The sequence below is a fragment of the Gambusia affinis genome, linkage group LG22 (assembly GCF_019740435.1).
Source record: "Gambusia affinis linkage group LG22, SWU_Gaff_1.0, whole genome shotgun sequence".
NCBI classification, from domain to species: Eukaryota; Metazoa; Chordata; class Actinopteri; order Cyprinodontiformes; family Poeciliidae; genus Gambusia; species Gambusia affinis.
The window spans coordinates 7,619,693-7,638,319 of NC_057889.1; the positions used below are offsets into that span (position 1 = coordinate 7,619,693).

The 18,627-nt window shown below is 37.2% G+C and overlaps 1 protein-coding gene across 2 annotated transcripts; it reads right to left on the reverse strand.

The window, feature by feature from the left end:
- Nucleotides 1-5,494: 5,494 nt before the first annotated feature.
- hlx1 (H2.0-like homeo box 1 (Drosophila)) lies at nucleotides 5,495-9,589 on the reverse strand. Of its 2 annotated transcripts, XM_044107262.1 has the most exons (4): nucleotides 8,876-9,589; nucleotides 8,343-8,525; nucleotides 8,036-8,220; nucleotides 5,495-6,398 (listed from the first exon to the last, which is right to left on the reverse strand). In XM_044107262.1, exons 1-4 carry the CDS (start codon nucleotides 9,345-9,347, stop codon nucleotides 6,057-6,059), a joined length of 1,182 nt encoding a protein of 393 aa, XP_043963197.1. In that variant the 5' UTR covers nucleotides 9,348-9,589; the 3' UTR covers nucleotides 5,495-6,056. The 2 variants fall into 2 exon arrangements, with proteins under 2 accessions (XP_043963197.1, XP_043963198.1); XM_044107263.1 differs by lacking the exon at nucleotides 8,343-8,525 and having other exon boundaries at nucleotides 8,876-9,483.
- Between the last annotated feature and the right edge of the window lie 9,038 nt (nucleotides 9,590-18,627).

The window sequence follows — 18,627 nt, forward strand, 5'->3', positions numbered from 1 at the left end:
TTGTTCTACATATTTACATATTGAGTATTTGTTTACCTGAACTTCCTTACATTTACTTAATCTTCCTGACATGAATAGCACATTTTCTCGTCTTTCCCACTTTGATCAGTGACTAAATGAGACGGGCCTCTATGTCATTATAATGTAGACTGTTTGATGGGATGATAATGAAGATTTAATGACACACCAGAAAATAAAACTACAAGCCCAAAGTCCAACAAAATCCAAAAGCGGGCTCAACACAGAACAGATGAGGCAACTTAAGAACAAGGCGAGAGCCAACACAAACAGAAACCTGGAATTGGTGAGTCTAATCAAGCATGGCAGCTTTATAGAGAAGATTTCTTCAGGGTCCGAGGGAAAAACAGATTGAAGAAGAAGATGAACAGGCATGATCACAGGGCCATGAATGAACCAAAAACTGAACAAATAAAATTTAAGTTTCACAGATAATGTGATGAGTTTATCCCAATGATAAACCTTTTTACTAATTAAAAGTTCCTCAACACTCTCATCGGTCATGTAAAGCATGAATCTAAAACAATGCTTCAGTTATATTTCTTTTATTGGCATTGTTAGAGGTGAAAGTAAAACTGCACGATATATTGAGATTATATCCTCACTGCAGCATCTGTGCAGCAGTCATAACACAAAGGACTGTTTAAAGACAAAGAAATGTAAAGTAATATATTCCAAGTGACATGAACTAACTTTTTACATGCTAGCATGTAAAAAGGATAGATAGATAGATAGATAGATTGGATAGAGTCTGAACATAAATAACATTACGCTAAATGCTAAAGTTTGCAGCGTATAGAAAGCACAGATGAGAAAAAGAGGAAAGAAGAAAATGGTTGAATATTCTAACTGAACTGCAATAATTTCCAATCATGTCACTTTTGATTTGGTAACAAGCTGTTACCAAAAGAACAAATTTACTTAAATCTTACATTAGGTTTGAGAAAATTCTTTTGCTATTAAAATTTGATTTATCTGAAGTATTTTCACAGATCAACCAATAATGGAGGCTGGTATAACCTATATTTTAATGAGATGAAATTACTGCATGATTGAAACTAGTTTTATTGTACTTTCTGTTTGAATTGTATCGTAATTGATGTGTATTTTAGCTAGCATGCAGTTGAATATTTTTTTTCGGTAGCCTACTTTAAAAAGGGCAGTGAGTGAAGTCTGATCATTCATTTCCACAGTGATCCATGTCAGACATTTAGACTTTTAGTTGAAAAATAAGAAAGAAAGTCAGTTTTTACTCAAAGGATCAAGTTTGAATATCCTCAAAAAAATAAATAAGTAATAAACTTTTGTGACGTGTTGCACCTGTTCAGTTTTGTGTATATCATGTTTACAGTAAATAAAGGTTTGTAATAGGCTACTCATTTGAGGAAAGAGACATATTTAAATATGAAAATGCTTTTATAAATAATCATTCCTGTCTGTATATCTAGCACTGTTTTGCTAATGATATTCTGCTGAAGAACCTGACCAGTTCTTTTTCCACTCTATAAAAATACATTCATGAATCTAATCTTGATTGAGTTCATATCACCCTCCTCCTCCTAATGATCATGACAGTTGAAGGCATTATCAACAGTTCCTGCCAAAGACGGAAGAAGCAAAAAATACAAAGTAAACTTTTATATTTTTCTCTCAGTTTGCAGTTTTCTTTTGTAACTCTGTTCTCTCCCAGCGGTCTGGCGCAGCCTCCTCTGATGCATTACGACGCTGCAGGAGAAATCTCCAACAGCCTATCCAACAACTTCACAGATAAGGCCTCAAAGCCCTGGAGACGTCACAGCTTTTAGCCTCGTTAATCCCTCGAGCACTTTGGACAGAACCCCCTTTCTTGTTTCAGAGAGACCATTTGTCCAGCACAGCTACTTTTTTCCCCTTCCAAAGTGTTAAATAATGATAAAAATCTACAAGGCTGGTATGGTTTATAGGTTGCCCCTGTCCTGGGTTGCAGAGAGTGATATTTTAATGGAGGTGGAAAGGCTGACGTTCAGCGAGAACCAGATGGACCTTCTCCTATCTTGCTCATAAATGTTTTTAAGACAGCTCACAAATCAAGATCTCTCAGTATTATATTAAGAGTTCGGATTGTTATTGTTATTGTACATTTGCAAATACTAGTGTGATTTATTGCTTTTTGAGTATAATTCAAATCTCAACCCACTTAGACATTTAATACATGAGTGTTTCACAGTTAATATTAGGGGCTGATGAAGTGCAGGGCTTTTACAGCTTTCCCTGGAAACTGGCTATCATAACTCTAACAACTTCTCATCCAGCGTGAATTAAGAGTGAAGATTAAGATGAGTGCCATCTACTCTGGGGAAGGAGAATTTGTGGTTAGAAAATCTTACCTAGGAAAGAAAAAGAAAACACGGTGGCAACAGGTATACGGCGCTCTGCAGTGAGGCAGAAGGGGGAAGAGTGAAATGCAAGATGTGAAGCTAGAACAGAAAAAAAAGTGCAACCCTCCTGGGGTCAGTCTTCTTTCCGGAGGAGAGGAAAGCGGACCCTGTTGTTGATGGAGCCCGTGGTGGTCTGGGTTTTGGGGATGTTAACAGTGAAGATGATGTGAACTGTAGAGCAGAAAGATATGAGACGATCACAGTATGTCGACGTTCAGTAAACAGTTTTACAGTTTAGCAGCAATTTATGACACAAAGATATTTAGCTTTTATTTGAAATAGAACAAAAATTTGTCTCTTATGACTTTTTCCTTTTTAAATTCTGATTAACAGAGTCGAGCAGAAATATAACCATCTACTAAATTATGATTGTGGAGAATGTCACACCTTTCTGGTCTTTATAAATCAAAGCAGAGAGGATAACAAACTGAAATAATCAGGCTATCTTCTCTGGTAGCCAGCCTGTAGTAACAAACAATTTTAGAGGCATTTTCAAATGCCTGAAGGAGCAGAAAACCTGACAAGCAAGGAGCAGCAGAAAGGTAGGGGATACTTCATACAGTCGGAAATACTTCCTCTAGAATTTCATTAAAATGATTTTAAACAACATAGTTAGTATTATTGAAAATTGTTGTAGCTGTGAAACTTCTTAAAACCTTGGCAGGTCCTTATATCTGTACCCAGTCCAGTGTTTAAACATTAGATGCGTCTTATAAGAAATACAATAATTAATAGCACTTATTCATATTTAACCTTCATGAAATAAATAGATTAAGGTAAAATCGTAAAATAAAGCTCACTTTGTAGCTCAGCTGTTTTGAAACTCAATATATGGTTGGACAAAAATTAAATAGTTGTTTTTATGTTAGTTTTGATGAGAATGAATCTTCCTCTGATTGTTGAAAAATAATGATGTATTGAAGACCTTAAGACTGGAAGTCTAGTTGTTAGTTTTAAACATTTATCCACAGCATGTTTACACTCTAGAATACCACTGAATGCAAATAGGTAAAGCTGAATAGTTTGTGGGAAAACAATATTCATGTAGCCAAAAGATATTGCAATCAAACATTGATCTATTCTCATACAAATAACTGATGTTTTGGTTTATTATTAATAACCAGAGTGAACCTTCTATCTAAACAATGTGAAATTGTGTTTTAAAAGTGAAAGTTGGAAAAAACATCCCCATGAAAATGAGTGCTGGTGTCCAATAGACATTGAATGATGCTTTGGGTTTACCACATGGGCAGCAGAAAACAGATTTCAAGGTATTTTTCTGAGCCAAACAAAGATAAATAGCCATAAGAAAGCTGTTTATGGAGGTCCAGCGTTTGGCTGCGTCATTCACTCAGATCATGTCTTCATGTGCGCATTGTTGTACAACATGTGGTTTTATTTTAGGTTCTATGCATACTTTTCATCTAACTGCTTTGAGGAATAAAAAGAGAATGCTTTGAAAGTTGAAGGAGGAAAGGGTAGAAACCCCTTGGAAACCAACAAGCCAAATAATAAACATTTATTTCTAGGGCCACTAAAAGTGAGTTTACATTCTAAAACACTTGACAAAACCTCATTGAGGAGGTGGGAGCTTCAACATTTTAATAAATGTTAATAAACATTTACTAAATGTTTATTAAATCATTTAATAAACATGATTTATTACATTTTTGGCTGCAGGCTGTCACTGGAATATTGTTGATGGGTTTTTTTTTTTGGCAACTATGCAGTAAAGATGTTCTTTTTAAGGCTCTTTGTCAAGTAGCTAAACATTTTGTTTACTGCACAAAGGCTTCAGCAAACTTCAATTTCCATCAACAAACCTCTCAGTGGCCCAGTGGTCTCACATAGACTTTTGCAGTCATTTTTAAGAATATATATATATATATATATATATATATATATATATATATATATATATATATATATATATATATATATATATATATATATATATATATATATATATATATATATATATATATATATATATATATATATATATATATATATATTTTTATTTTTTTTTTTTTTTTTTTTTACAGAAGCTCTAAAATATATGACTTAACATCGGCTTGACTCAACCTGTAATCTTACACAACCTTTTCTTCTGTGCTCGGCCGCAACTGGCTTCTTCTGGAGAATTTTTTATGAGCTCTCACATGTTTATTCAAAATAAAGCCTGCAGCAATTATCATTTTCAAACTCCGTAATGTGTAGGGGTTTTATTTAAGATTTGTGTCCATCTTCTAAAATGCAAAGACTCCTACAGACCCTGATAGGTTTAATAGTCTTGCAATGCGAGGGGGTTGGGGGGTCATGATATCATGTCATTAAGAATCCTGAAACACGCACACACGCCCCGCATGTGCGGGCCTCAGTCTCTTGCTGCAATAAAAGCGAATTCCTTGTAATTCTGTCGCCATTGATGAGCATGACAAGGCGGATTGAGAAAGCGCATTTCACCACCACTGTCATCATTCGTGCTACTGCTTCTCTTCTTGATGGTCTGCACATTATGAAGCTAAAGCAAGATTAAAGCCCCGCAACGAAAGCGCATTGCGGAGGAAGAGTTTTAGCAAGACCATAAACGGAGAAGCGGCGGATTGTATTTTTAAATGCGTGAAAAATAGTCACCCGGGTGTTAGCTGCTATCTGGAGCCAGTAAATGTATACAGGCTATAAACTGGATCCTTCCTTGGTGCAGGCTCCAAGTGCACAGAGTTCATCCCTAACGTGTATTTATGCGTCAAAATTAATAATTAGACTAATAATAGGACTTTTTCTATGGCTATTTGTTTGGATTAAGCAACCCCCCGAGGCTTGTCCATTAATAATAATATTAATAGTCATCTTTTGCCCTCTTCATCTCCATTATTTACGATTTTAATTATTTGTCTTCTTAACTGGAGTGCAAAGGGTATTTTTAGTATTATTCGAACGTTTCCAAGCACTGGTAGACTCGCAAATACATAAAATACTGTAGTGAGTAAGCTAATAATAATAATAATAATAATAATAATAATAATAATAATAATAATAATAATAATAATAATAGATTTTCCCAGGTAAAAACATTTTATTTACATTTTTCAGTGCAAATTACTTTTAACAAAATAGCACATCTATGTATCAAAACAAACAAATATGTAATAATACTGCAGTTGTCCAATGATTTCATTTACAACACAAGTCGAGTGGTTCCTGCAATAACAATAAAATCCGCAACCGCATCATCATCGTTGTCATCATCATCATCATCCTCAACTCTGCAGCTCTATTCAAGACAGTAATTATAGGTCAGAAATAAGTTTAAATTATGTCTGGTTTTATTATTAAAGTGATGAAAAACAATTATAAGACAAAACAGCAAAATCTAATCAAATTCACACTTTTTCACCATGCTCCTTCTGCCTGCTGGGCTAAAATGGTGTGCAAGAATGAATCAGTCTCTGAGCTCCTACTGCTGCTCGCTGGAAGTGAACTGACCTGTTTCCGGATGCAGACGCTAAACACTCCGCGGGTCTTTAACTTCACTGAGGCTCTTCAGACGAAAATAGGCTAACATACGCTCCTTCATTGTTCGTGGCCTGATTTATTTTTATTTATTTATTTATTTTTTCATATCAACACCTGCGACGCCGTTGCCGTGTCCGTGGGCGTGGGGCAGGAGTCCGCGGTGGCCCCCTGCGCGCTCCCGCTCATGATCACGCTGGTCTTGTTGTTGTTGAGCTCAGAAATGTCCAAATGTCCGTCTCCACTCTCTTCCTCCTCGGCTTCGTCCGACTCGCTGTCGCTCCGAGCCTCGCTCTCGCACTCGGACTCTGTCGGCTCCTTCGGCTCCAGTCCCCCTGCCTCTGAGGCTCCTTTCTCCGGCTTCTCGTCCTTCTCCTTGTCCTTCTGAGCCTGGGCCTCCTTGGAGTGTCTCCACTTCATGCGCCTGTTCTGGAACCACACTTTTACCTGGGAACACACATTAAACACGCCTCGGTTTAATTTTTTTTTCTAATGTTTTGTAACAATTTGGGGAAATTGAGGCAAGTTTTCTTCCATGAAATGTATGTAGGCCGAGCCAGACTTAGTCCAAAACAAATCTTTTAAATTCGCTGTTTTCCATTTCTTTAATTAACATACTTGTACTCAAACAGAGCAACACAGTTAAATTGAATTTGAATATTGCAATTAAATACAATTACCATATATTTTTTGAGCTGGGTGAATATATAGAAAAAAGCCCTGAAAACCATATTCCATATTCAGTGCAGAACCTTTGCCCATCTTTGTACTTCAGTTCAGAAAGAATTGCATTAAATTAAAATGTCTCACAATAACAATGATCTTTATCTTCACACATTGTTTAATTAATTATCTGATATTTCCATCTTAACTGATGAGCTGTAAACAAAAACAGACAGTGAAATACTGGTAACGATATGATGGCCTTTTTCAACCAGTCAACTCACACCTCACTGACGCCATGCAGGCTGATAGTTAAAGGCCAAGGCTGCAGCTTCTAGACACTTGGACAAGTAAAATGTGCACATGAAGCGAGCATGTGGCTATAAGGCATCGCTTGCGTTTAGTATGAATAATGAAGAAGTTATTTTTTTAACTCACTATTATTCAGCAGACGTTTTTGTATTTCATAATTTGTTTCTCATTAAATTCCAAGAACTCCTTTTTTTCTACAATGGAAGAGGGGAAAACATTGCACATATATATATATATATATATATATATATATATATATATATATACATATATATATATATATATATATATATATATATATATATATATATATATATATATATAAATAATATAAAGCTGCTATTTTTTATTTTTGTATTTCATATTTGGTGGTTAAAAATTTGCTGGTTTGCCTGTCATGGCACCTTTGATAAATAACACAGTGGACATGGATGCCCTATAGTGTCAGTAGCAGATTTGCTCTGAAAAAGAGGAAAATGAAACATACCTGTGTAAGTATTACAGCAACAATCCACATCCGATTCACTCACTATTTCTCATTTTGATCTGCAGCTATTGCTACAACAACTTTTCTGTCCTCTTTAAATAAAAGAAAATACACCGAAGCTCCTAAGCCTAACTTCTGTTCCTGATAATTAGATTCGCACCGATCTGGCTTTTCTTGGCCGATACCTAGTTCCAATTTTGTTGGAAATCTGACCAGATTATGATTACCTCCCCTCCTCCCCACAAGGACTAAAACATAAAAGAGAAAAATTTGCCAATGGGGGTTGAATCAAAATTGAAGAGAAAATTGAGGAATATCATTATCATCTGCATTTATATCTTAAAGCATTTATCTGATTTTTCTTAAATTCAAAAGCTGCATCATTGTAAATGTTTGGTAAAGTGATTATAGAATGAAAATGGTGGAAGTTATTAATTTCGCTTTAATATATACAGGCAAAATCTAACATTATACTGATCCTCAATCCGAGCAGATTCATAGGATCTCTGGCTGATTTAATCAGCGCACTAAGTGAATGATTCTCTCTGAGCAATTTTTGTGTGATGGATTTGTGCCAAAAATGTGTTTCAATCAGCTTTGTGCACTTTAACCTGAGTCTTACCTGAGCGTCTGTGAGCCCCAGCATGGCCGCCAGCTGTTTTCTGTCAGGCTTGGTGACATACTTCTGTATTTCAAATCTCTTCTCCAGGCCTTTCCTCTGCAGGTTTGAAAACACGGCCCTTGACCATGACCTTTTCCTCTTGTATGTCTGAGGCATTGTGTCTTTCGTGAGCACTGCGTAGGGACCTGGACAACAGACAACAAGGGAGGACATGGGGTTAAAGCACCACCCAATGGGTTTCAAGGTTGAAAACACAGAAGGAAATGTAATGTTCTCTGTGATGCTCTACTCTACAGGTGGTGTCTACCTGGGAAGGTGTCCTGAAACTGATGCTGGCCTGCGTGTCTGCCGCTGCCGCTGCCTAGTGAGCCCATCATGGAAGACGCGTCGCTCATCCCGGGGTCTATGGTGGAGAAGTAGGGGCTGGCTGGAGGTTGAATAGGGATGTGGAGGCCTGACTGACGGTTCGAGCTAACGATGGAGGTGAGATCTGTTACAAAATGAGAGATGATGGGCTTCAGTCAGTTTGGACACAAGCACAGGAGGGAGAAAATTTTAGGGAGACTTTTGAAATAGGTTTGTGTAGAAATGCGGATTTTTGCTGATGATCATGACCTGTGTGACCTCTTGTTAAGGGGCTCCTGAATTTGTGCTAACTTGCTCTCTTAAACGCAAAACATAGAGTTGCTTCTAGTTTGCTGCTTTCATTTTCTAAACTGCCTGTCCCTGTGCTTGATGAGTTCTTAAGTAAATATTTCTTGGGGATAATAACTTAAAATGTGCGTATTAGGACTGGATGCTTCTCTGCAAATGTTTTATTACAATCAAGTTACAGCTCACCTCTTAGAGAAGACTTTTCTTTGCATTTTGGATCAAAGTCTGTGGATAAAATCCTATCGATTCCGAATTTGAGGTCTTTACTTGAAGGCGGGGGTGCCTGCTGGGAATTGAACGGCGTCCTAGAGACTGTGGTGAGCTGCAGTCCGTGTCTGTTGTACGGAGACGCCGCGCTGACTCTGGCTCCGAACACCGACGAAGGCTCCGGCGCGACGGGAGCAGGACGCAGCGGAGAGCCGCCGGAGTGCGCCTGCTGAGCGCGCTGCTGTTGCTGGTGATGGTGGTGATGGTGGTGTCCCATGTGCACCATGAGGGCGGACGATCCGGGGATGTTCTCCGCATCTCCTGCTTGCAAAATGTCTGCGATGCAAAACGACGGCTTCTTTATGGTATCCACAGCGAAGCCTCCGGCGCAGTATGCCGACCAGAGGCTGAAATTGGATGCGTAAAACGGGTTGAGCCCGGCGGTGTACATCCCGGAGCTTCTAAAGACTCGTATTGTTTCTCAAATGATGTTATAAAAAGACAGACATGTAAAACGATAAGCACGGATAACGCTTCAGGAGGACAGATGCGCGTCCTGGTTGTGCCAAAAACGCTCTCACTGGTCTGAAACTCTAACCCCGAAGTTCCACTCTGAAGTTCCTCCGCTGACGCTGATTGGTCGCTCCCTGAGCCAATAGGTGCGCTGCCTTTACTCATATCGTTTGTTGTTGCAAACTAAGACGATCTCTCTCTCTTTTTCCTCTCTTTCTCTTGCGCACACATGAGCAGGGAGCAATTTTGATCCTGAGATGATGGATTGATCACTTAAAGAGAGCCCACTCCTCACTCACATAACGCACTAAAGCAGTCATTAGAGCCGAAGGTTCGCGTTAATTTGGATTCTTCGTGTAAACTAAGTTGAAGAAGGCAATGTGAGGTCAGTTTTATAACACAAAAATACCAAGAAACTTAGCATGACATTCAGCCCAGAACACTATTTATACACTTCAAACTTTTTTAGATTTTGTCACTTTACAGCATCAAACCTTATTGGGAGCTTATAAGCAGTAGACCAACATGAAAGTGAGAATGTTGAATATGAATATGAAATATGAATATGCTTTTGTTCTAAAAATGTTGTACAAATATAAATTTGAAAAGTGTGGTGTGCACTTTTGTTCTACTTTGTTTACTCTTACACCTCTAAATAAGTCACATTCAAATTATTTTACAAACATCATACAGTCACCAACTGTGAGTCAAATACTAAATATTACATTTTCTCAAATGCCATAATCAGAATCACCAATGTGTTGATCAATGATCCAGTTACTACAAATCGACGTCATCTCTAAAAAGTTGGGATTTTAGCCTCCATGTCAGTGTTTCAGCTGTTTGAAATGCTGAATGCTGCTGCTCGGTGTTTGGTTCTGGTTCTGGGGATGAAAAACAGACCAAAACCAGAAGACCGGAGTGGACTGGAAGGTTGATACAATAACAAATAAAGTCCACTGTAAGAGCTAAAACTGCCTTTGGGAGAGAAACATTTACCTCACCATTAAAATAAAATACAATAAAAGAAGCATTGTGAAACATGGTGGTGGGAGCATTATTCTGTGGAAAGGGTTTTGTTTATTTTTTAACAGGGACATAGAAGCTGGTCAGGGCCAAAGATTAATTCAGCTAATTACAGAGCAAGCTTTAAAGAAAACAAACTGTCAAGGCTTCACACAACTTGATCCTGGACCTTTCAGCAGGACAACTCATCATGAGGTCAGAGGTACAATATGTTATACATCAGAGAATTTACATGTCTTAGAATGGTCCAATCAAAGTCCAGATCTGTGAATATTTGGCAGAGTATGGAAATTGTGCTGCAGATTTTCTCCTTCGGGTCTGACTGAGCTTAAGGGTTTTTTTTTTTTTATAAAGCAGAATAGGCAAAAATGTCCATCTCTAGATGTGCAAAGCTGGAACCTGAAAGTGTTGCAGGTGTTACTACAGTGAAATGTCGTCACTGACTCAGACGCTTATTTGTGAAACAAGGTGAAAACAATATCTCTTTTTCCTTCCACATCGGTTTTGTCGATGACATACAGATATCACACTAAAATACATTGTTGTATGGTCTTAATTTAACAAAATGTGGGAAAAAAATGTTTAGGCAGTACTTCTGCAAGTCTATAAATAGGTCAGGTAATAAACGATCAACAGCGCATTCTCATGAAGCTACGCCCAGGAGAGTCTCTATTAGCTCCGTCTCATCCTGTTTTTGATGGGCTCTGATTCGTGTTAAATGAGCGGATACGCCTGTTAGATATGCCCCTAAAATAGAAGCCGTTTTAGTATTTTAGGACACAGCAGAAATCCTTATTTCTTCCGGAGACGAAGAGGAGGGAAACTTTATAATGACTGTTAGAACTTCCCTTGTTCAATATTTGTGCAACTTTATCTCAACCTGCAAGTTGCACGGTGACGCAAATCCGTCCCCATGCTCATAATAAACAGAGGAAATCTATTCCCCCTCCTACGCGCAAAACACAATTAACTTCAGAGGCGATACTTCATCCGCAAGGCCCCTCTCAAGATTCACGCCGCTTGGCTCCTGGCCAACGAGATTTTAGAATCGGATGAATTTATGGCCTTTTCGGCTGCCTGATTCTCATTTTAAACGCGCAGGTTCACCTTCTCTCCGCGCATTTTACGCTCAGTCAAAACCGACCCTTCTTCCGCTCTGCTACAGTCTGATCTTCTCTGTTTGCTCCCCCTCTTCCTCCTCCTCCTCCAGCTCCAAACTCCGATCGCATGTTTCTCTCGCATGTGTTGAAAACAATAGCTTCAGAAGGCCCTCCGCGCACTCATTTAGTCCCGATTCACGCGGGCGGAAGCGCCGATGACCCTGACTGCGCCCTATCATGGTGTTTTCGAGTGACACTTTTCCGGGTTAAAATTAGAAAAATGACATTTAACGTTTGCCCTCCGTCCAGCAGTCAAAACAATCCAGGGAAGAGGATGTGGCGGTGCGCAGCGCGCCTCGAGTTATTTCAGGTGCTGATGAGCTTTTTCAGTGGGAAGCACTTGAGAAAACAGACGTCGGATCAGCGTTTATACCCACGCAGTGGGGAGAGAAGAAAAGGTTGCAGGTATCTGACTTGCGTTTGCAGAAATGGTTTAGTGAGAAGATAATTAGATAATTGGGGGAAAAGAAAATTAAACACTGTATTCTGTCAAGAGTGTCTTGCAAAAGATTTAATTTCACTTGAAAATTTCCTAATTTCATCACCTTGAAACTACAAGGTTCACTGTATTTCACATGGACATAATGTTAAGTGCACTTAGTATTTTTAAACCTAAGTGAGCCAAACAGTTACCTGAATCACCTTGAGGAATGTGAGCCTCCCTCCCATGTTTAAAGTTTTTGCCTGACAGGTTTTCTTCCCACATTTAGCTCCATCCATCATCATCCTCTTTGACATTGACAAGCTGCCATGTTCCTTCTGAGGAAAAGCTTCTTACAACACAATGCTGCCACCATCATGATTAACAGTAGGGACTGTTTGCTCAGGATAATGAAATGTATTCCACAACACATTTAGATTTAGTCCAAATAGTTACACTTTGGTCTCATCCCATCTCAAGTTTGTTTCAGTAGCCAATGAAAAAATGAACACATGACGTTTTCTTGCTTTGTTTTAACATTGACTTTCCTCTTGCCCTTTTTGCATAAAAGGCAGTTTTATTTATTGCGACTCTAGTAGCTCAGTCAACACATTTTCACATCTGAGCTCTGGATTTTTGTATTACAGGATTTGATAAATCACCTCCTGTTCTGTCTTGGTAGATTTGCAGATATTTATTTATTCTCAGATGATGGACTGAGCAGCACTCTGAGATGTCCAAATCTTGAGACACTGCTTTGTAAACTAATCTTGCTTTAAACGTTTTAACAAACCTTTGAGACCTTCACAGATCAGCAGGATTTATGATGTGACTAAATTACATTCAAGTGGCCTCTGTTTATCAGGTGACTTCTGAAGGCTTTTGGTTACTCTGGTTTTTATAGTGGGTATCAAATTTTCATGATTTTGGAAATAATTAATATTTTAACATTTGTTTCACACTTATGCTCTACTTTATGTTGGTTTGTCATTGGAAACTCAAATAAAATATATGGAAATTCCTGTTTACAAAATCCAAAATGTGACACAGTTCAGTACTTTTTAATGTCACTGTAATATAAAAAAAAGAAATCCTTCACATGCAAGTGAGGCCTCACTTTTTCTTCTTTTCTCATATTATGATATAATTTCCGAAACCATAAAACTCTGAAAATTTTATATAATAAAAACGACACGCTTGATTTACGGATGATCCGTAAAAGCGTGAAATATTTCTGCTAGACTCATCCTGGAAGGTGTTCATCATCATCATGTCTCTCCTCCAAGTCTAACCTCCGCAGAGCAGAATGACTGATGGGAAACGAGACACTCAGGACGAGCTGTGTTAGTTAACGCATTCATTTTTTCCCCTTCACAAAGCTGCAGGTTGCCGTGGCTCACACAGTTTTAAATCCAACAGGGAAGTGTTTTATCGCTTTTTTACATGAACTCTGTTTGGATCCTTTTTACAGTGAATTGTTGTGTTTTAGGGATAACTCAGAATAAACGGCAACAGTTTTTGCGCGTTTGAGTTTGCACCATCTACTTATAAAAACCTATTTCTAAAATGTTGATTTAAAAATATATTAAGAAATAAACCCTTAAGACAAAAAACATGAGATTTATTTCTTTCTGAAATAAAAATATAATTGAAACAGTTGTATTCTCTTAATGTGTATTCATTAATCATAATGTTGTGTTCCTTCATGAAAACTGGGGCTTGCAGCTCCCTGCAGATAATATAAATATTCTAGTTATAAAGTAGAAACTATAGAGAAATGCTGTCTAATATAACTGATAACCAATTAAACACTGCACATGCCAATACTTTGTCCTTCTGTTTTAATCTTTGAGCCGAACCTGTGACTATTTGTGCTTGATTTTGTGTATTAGCCTGGTTCTGTTTTTACTTTTAATGCTATTCAGATTTCACCACGTCTTCAAAACACGAAAGATTATCAAAGAAAAAGCAGGAGTTCAGATAATCATTTTCCATAAGAGGTCATGGCGTTTTGAAATGGAGCAACATTCTTGCCTAATTGACTTGACAGCCTTGTGTTCATACTCTGCCATGAAGCTAATCAGAGACTAAACAAACACCATGAAAACACAATGTTGAAGCTTTTATGAGTCACATGCTCATTGTAGATGAAAACAAAGGCGTGCAACTGTGCAGTACCCGAAGTTTAAAGCCTCTATTGTTGTCGCCTAATTGCTCCCTCCTTGTTTTTCAGGAAGCCTTATCAGAAGGAGAAGAAGAAAAAAAAAAACTGAATGAGGACCTCGGACTGTTTGCAACCCACGCAGCTGGGCAGAATGAAGCGATTCCCATTATTACACTGAGAATTATTGCTCCCCTTCTGTAAGACCCCCATCCAGTTCGGGCCAGGATTACTATTTCTGGCAATGTTTACCTCAGGAAGGAACTTTCGCAGATTTAATGGGACCTGGGCCATTGTACACAGACTTCTGTATGGCCCGCTGCCATCATTTCCACAGAGAGAAGAGAGAAATGAAGAGAGGGCATCGTCTAAAGTCAATTCAAAACATGATTGTCCCGTTTATGTGACCCTGAGCACATCACATCTATGAGACCATGAACTCTCTCAGAGGTTCAGTGAAGACAGTTTTCACTTAAACTAAAGCAAATTCAAAATGTCAAACAACTGTTTGTCCCTCTTATCTGGTTTGACTATGATATGACTCACTTTAATTAAGACTTTGGACAATACAGGAAGGCCTTTCAGCAGTCATATCTTTTTACACTTGTTGCACATTTTTAACACCTACATATCAACGTCAAATAAATATAAATTTTGTGTTTTGTTTAATTAAGTTAGATGTGTTTAAGTTGCCTGAGAGTACAAATATTAATTATGAATAAATTAGTGAACCAGGTCTTCTTGTGGCACATATAATGTTCCAGCAGCATTATGTAAAAGCATTAATGAGTGTTTGAAGGCTGTGACTGTACAAGCAGCTCCCCCCAGTGTCTAAAATCTCATTTCTGCAAATGTGGACCTCATTTATTTTTTCACCTTAAACAGATCTGCTTAGATTTGGCTATTGTCTGTTTTTGTTTGAAAATACATATCCAATAAGGACAATGACTTTCTGTTTAATACTTTATACTAAAACAAAAATTATCTTAACATTTATAAATATAAATTTAGCTGACAATGCTGTTACATATGAAAAAAGGTGTATTTGTAGAACAAGTACAAACTATTTTTGTCTTATGGAATAAACTGAAAGAAATTATTAACACATATTATGTCTCCTATATTTGTGCACTTAAAATGAATAAATAGTTTAAATAAATGCGACATGTTCTCACAGGTTCAAAATGCAGTTCTCATCTTTAAAATATTTAACTGGAATTATTCACTTAAAATATTTTGTGGCTCCTTATTATTAGAATATTTAACTGTCATTTAAAATATAGCGGTTTTTATTCATGTAAAAATATTTATCAAAATTTAAAAAAAGTAAAACGTGGAGTTATGTTATTTCTTTACATTTCAGAAGTTTTATGCTCTAACAAAATGTTTGCACTATTATTTTTACGTGAATTTAGCCTGAAGTAAGCCTAATAATTTGAAAGCTCGGAGAAAAAGTCATTTTTAATCTCGTACGATAGGCTTTAAAAAAACACTCTTTTTTTTTTTTGGGAATAATGTTATTATCAACAGCTAGCAGCAGGTTTATTAGATCACCAGTAGCTTTTTGCATTATTGAAAACAACAGATTAATGTCCAGTAAATAACGAAGAACATCTTGAAGTGGTTTCAGAATGAGCCTGAAATGAGACCCCACCCATCACTCTCAGCTCGGTCAAATTTAAACCATGAAGAGGACATTAGCTGGACATTGGAGTGGGAGACTAACCACACTCACCTCAGCCCACCCTCAGTTGTAAACAACTTGAGAACGGTTTAATGGGAGCTTTTAAATATAATAGTGATTTGGAGACGTGGGGAGATCCGTGTGTTTACATTACAGAATAGTCGCTTCTTGCGGCTCTGCAGCCCTGCACTGCGAATGCACCCACGGTTAATGCGCAAGCCTGCTTAATATATATTAAGCAGGCTTCCATTATAAGCAGGTCTAGCACGGATAATTTCCTCGTTCTAATAAGAACAACATTGCCAAATTATGCGTTAAAAAACATAAAAATTACATACATCTGGTGATATTATTATTATTATTATTATTATTATTATTATTATTATTATTATTATTATTATTATTATTATTATTATTATTATTTTTGTGAACTGCAAATAAATGAATTTGGAACCCTCAAATGCCAGGTCACAGAAAAATAGATAATATTTTTATCTATCTATCTATTTATCTATCTATCTATCTATCTATCTAACTATCTATCTATCTATCTATCTATCTATCTATCTATCTATCTATCTATCTATCTATCTATCTATCTATCTATCTATCTATCTATCTATCTATCTATCTATCTATCTATCTATCTATCTATCTATCTATCTATTCATCTGTCTCATGGGATAGTCCCCATTATCCTATGGGACACATTTGTCCCACCAATAGCTACTGGAAATGGTTTTCCCCTCTCTGTCCCTGGAGGGTCGTTTGTGTTGTTTTGTCTATCTTTTATATCTATTATTTTATTAATATGTGAGAGGCTGCGGGTCCAGATCCAGCTGCTGTCAACAGCAGAGCTGAGGACATTTTTTGGGCAAATACAAGACAGTTTGCTCTTACTATATGTTACCTTTTTAATTAAAATCTTAATGCACAAGACACCTTTCTGTGTTAGTTTAACTGTACATCTAGATGTTGAAGTTTAGCGATTATTTTAGATACCATTTTGTCACACTGCGCAGCGCTTGTCATGCAATTTCCGTGTTTTTTTTTTTTTTTTGTTTTCTTTTTTTGTTTGTTTCTTGGGTTTATTAAGGTACAAATCAAGGAGGAGGTTTTCATTTTTAGCGAAACACCGCCACCCAGTGGCTATGACAGACACTGCAGCGACTTTACTGTGTGTGATTTATTTTATGTGGGGAATTCAATTATGATATTTTTAAAGCAAAGTGGTATTTGTGTGCAGGTTTGGGGCACTAAAAATGTCCAAAGTTGTGAAACTAATGATAATTTTTCTTCAAATTAATATCAGTTTAATAAATACTTTTAGCAGACATATAGACCAGAGGTGGGAGCTGTCTCACTTACATGTTCAGTTCTGTAGAAGAAAAGAAAAAACTCACTACACGAGAACATTTCCACTACCATCCCTGTGTGAAAACCACAGTGGATACATCTTGTTTTAAAGTTGTTTACACACCCTAACCTTTACACATTTTGTCAAGTTACAGCCGTAAACAGTAATGTATTTTAGTAAGATTATATGTGATTGACCAACACAAAGTGGAGCAAAATTACGAGCTGTAATTAAAATGATAGCTGGTTTTCAAATGATTAGAAATTAGCCCCATCTTTTTTCTTGCACTTATATCCATAGACAAATGTCCACAAAGCCAAATAGTGATTAGTTTATTCTCAGGAAAAAGTTCTGTTCTGTATTTAAATGGAAATATTTATTTAAAATATATGAGAATAAGAAGACTTGTCTGAGTCAATTTAATTCACCTGTATGTTTTTAACCCTGACTCAATGGCAGAAACCCAATTTAATCTAAGGTGACTGTATCAGTCAGCTTCAATTTGAGGTCCTCATTCAGTATTAAAGTGCAGAATACACTGCACTTTGTTCTGAAATATTTTAATTTGGATAGAAGCAAGCGCTGGCTAGCCCTCTTAAAGAAACTGAGCATAAAAAAACTTGCTTTTAATAAATAACTGCCGTACATTCATTAATGGGTAGAGCTTTGATCTGTGCAAACAGTTTATCTCCACAGCTTCAAGCACAGACCTTTTAATTCAATTTCATGCCATAAAATGTCATGCTCCACCATATGCAAGGGGCTTTTGAGCTTGACTTAGTATTGAGTAATAAGGTTTTTGAACTTCGTTGAACTCAGATAAACCTGCTTGGATTGATTAGTGCAGACAGCTGCAGGTGTTCCTCACAAACACCTGCAGCACATACTGGTGCTTTTCTCTCTCTTTTCTCTGTTCAAAGATCAAACAAACATGTGGAAAAATGTTCCAACATATGAAAATCCCTGTATCTTTTCAGTTACTTGAACTCTCTGTGAACAGTACAATCAGCTGACAGCTCAATAATATGCGGAGAGTCAACTTTATGTCAGCATACAGAGTACAAAAACAGGTTTAGCAAATGAAAACATGGTGTGTGGCATTTTGAGTTGGAGCTCCTTTGTAATGCACCAAATTAAAACCAATCAGTATGTGTGTGTGTGGTCAGTTAACACATGCTCCTCTGTCTCGCTCAATTAAATTCAGCATGGTTTCACATACAGTTCTCTGGGGATCTTTTGACCTTTGAGCTCCACTAAAGCATGAAACGGATCTTTCAAGGCTGGTTAGCTTAAGAAAGTGATATTAGAGCATAGTGTTCCCTTTTTTTCAATATTCAGTATAACAAAATTAATTATTATAGTTTGCAAAATGTCCATAAACCTGAACCTTTACCACATTGTGTCACATT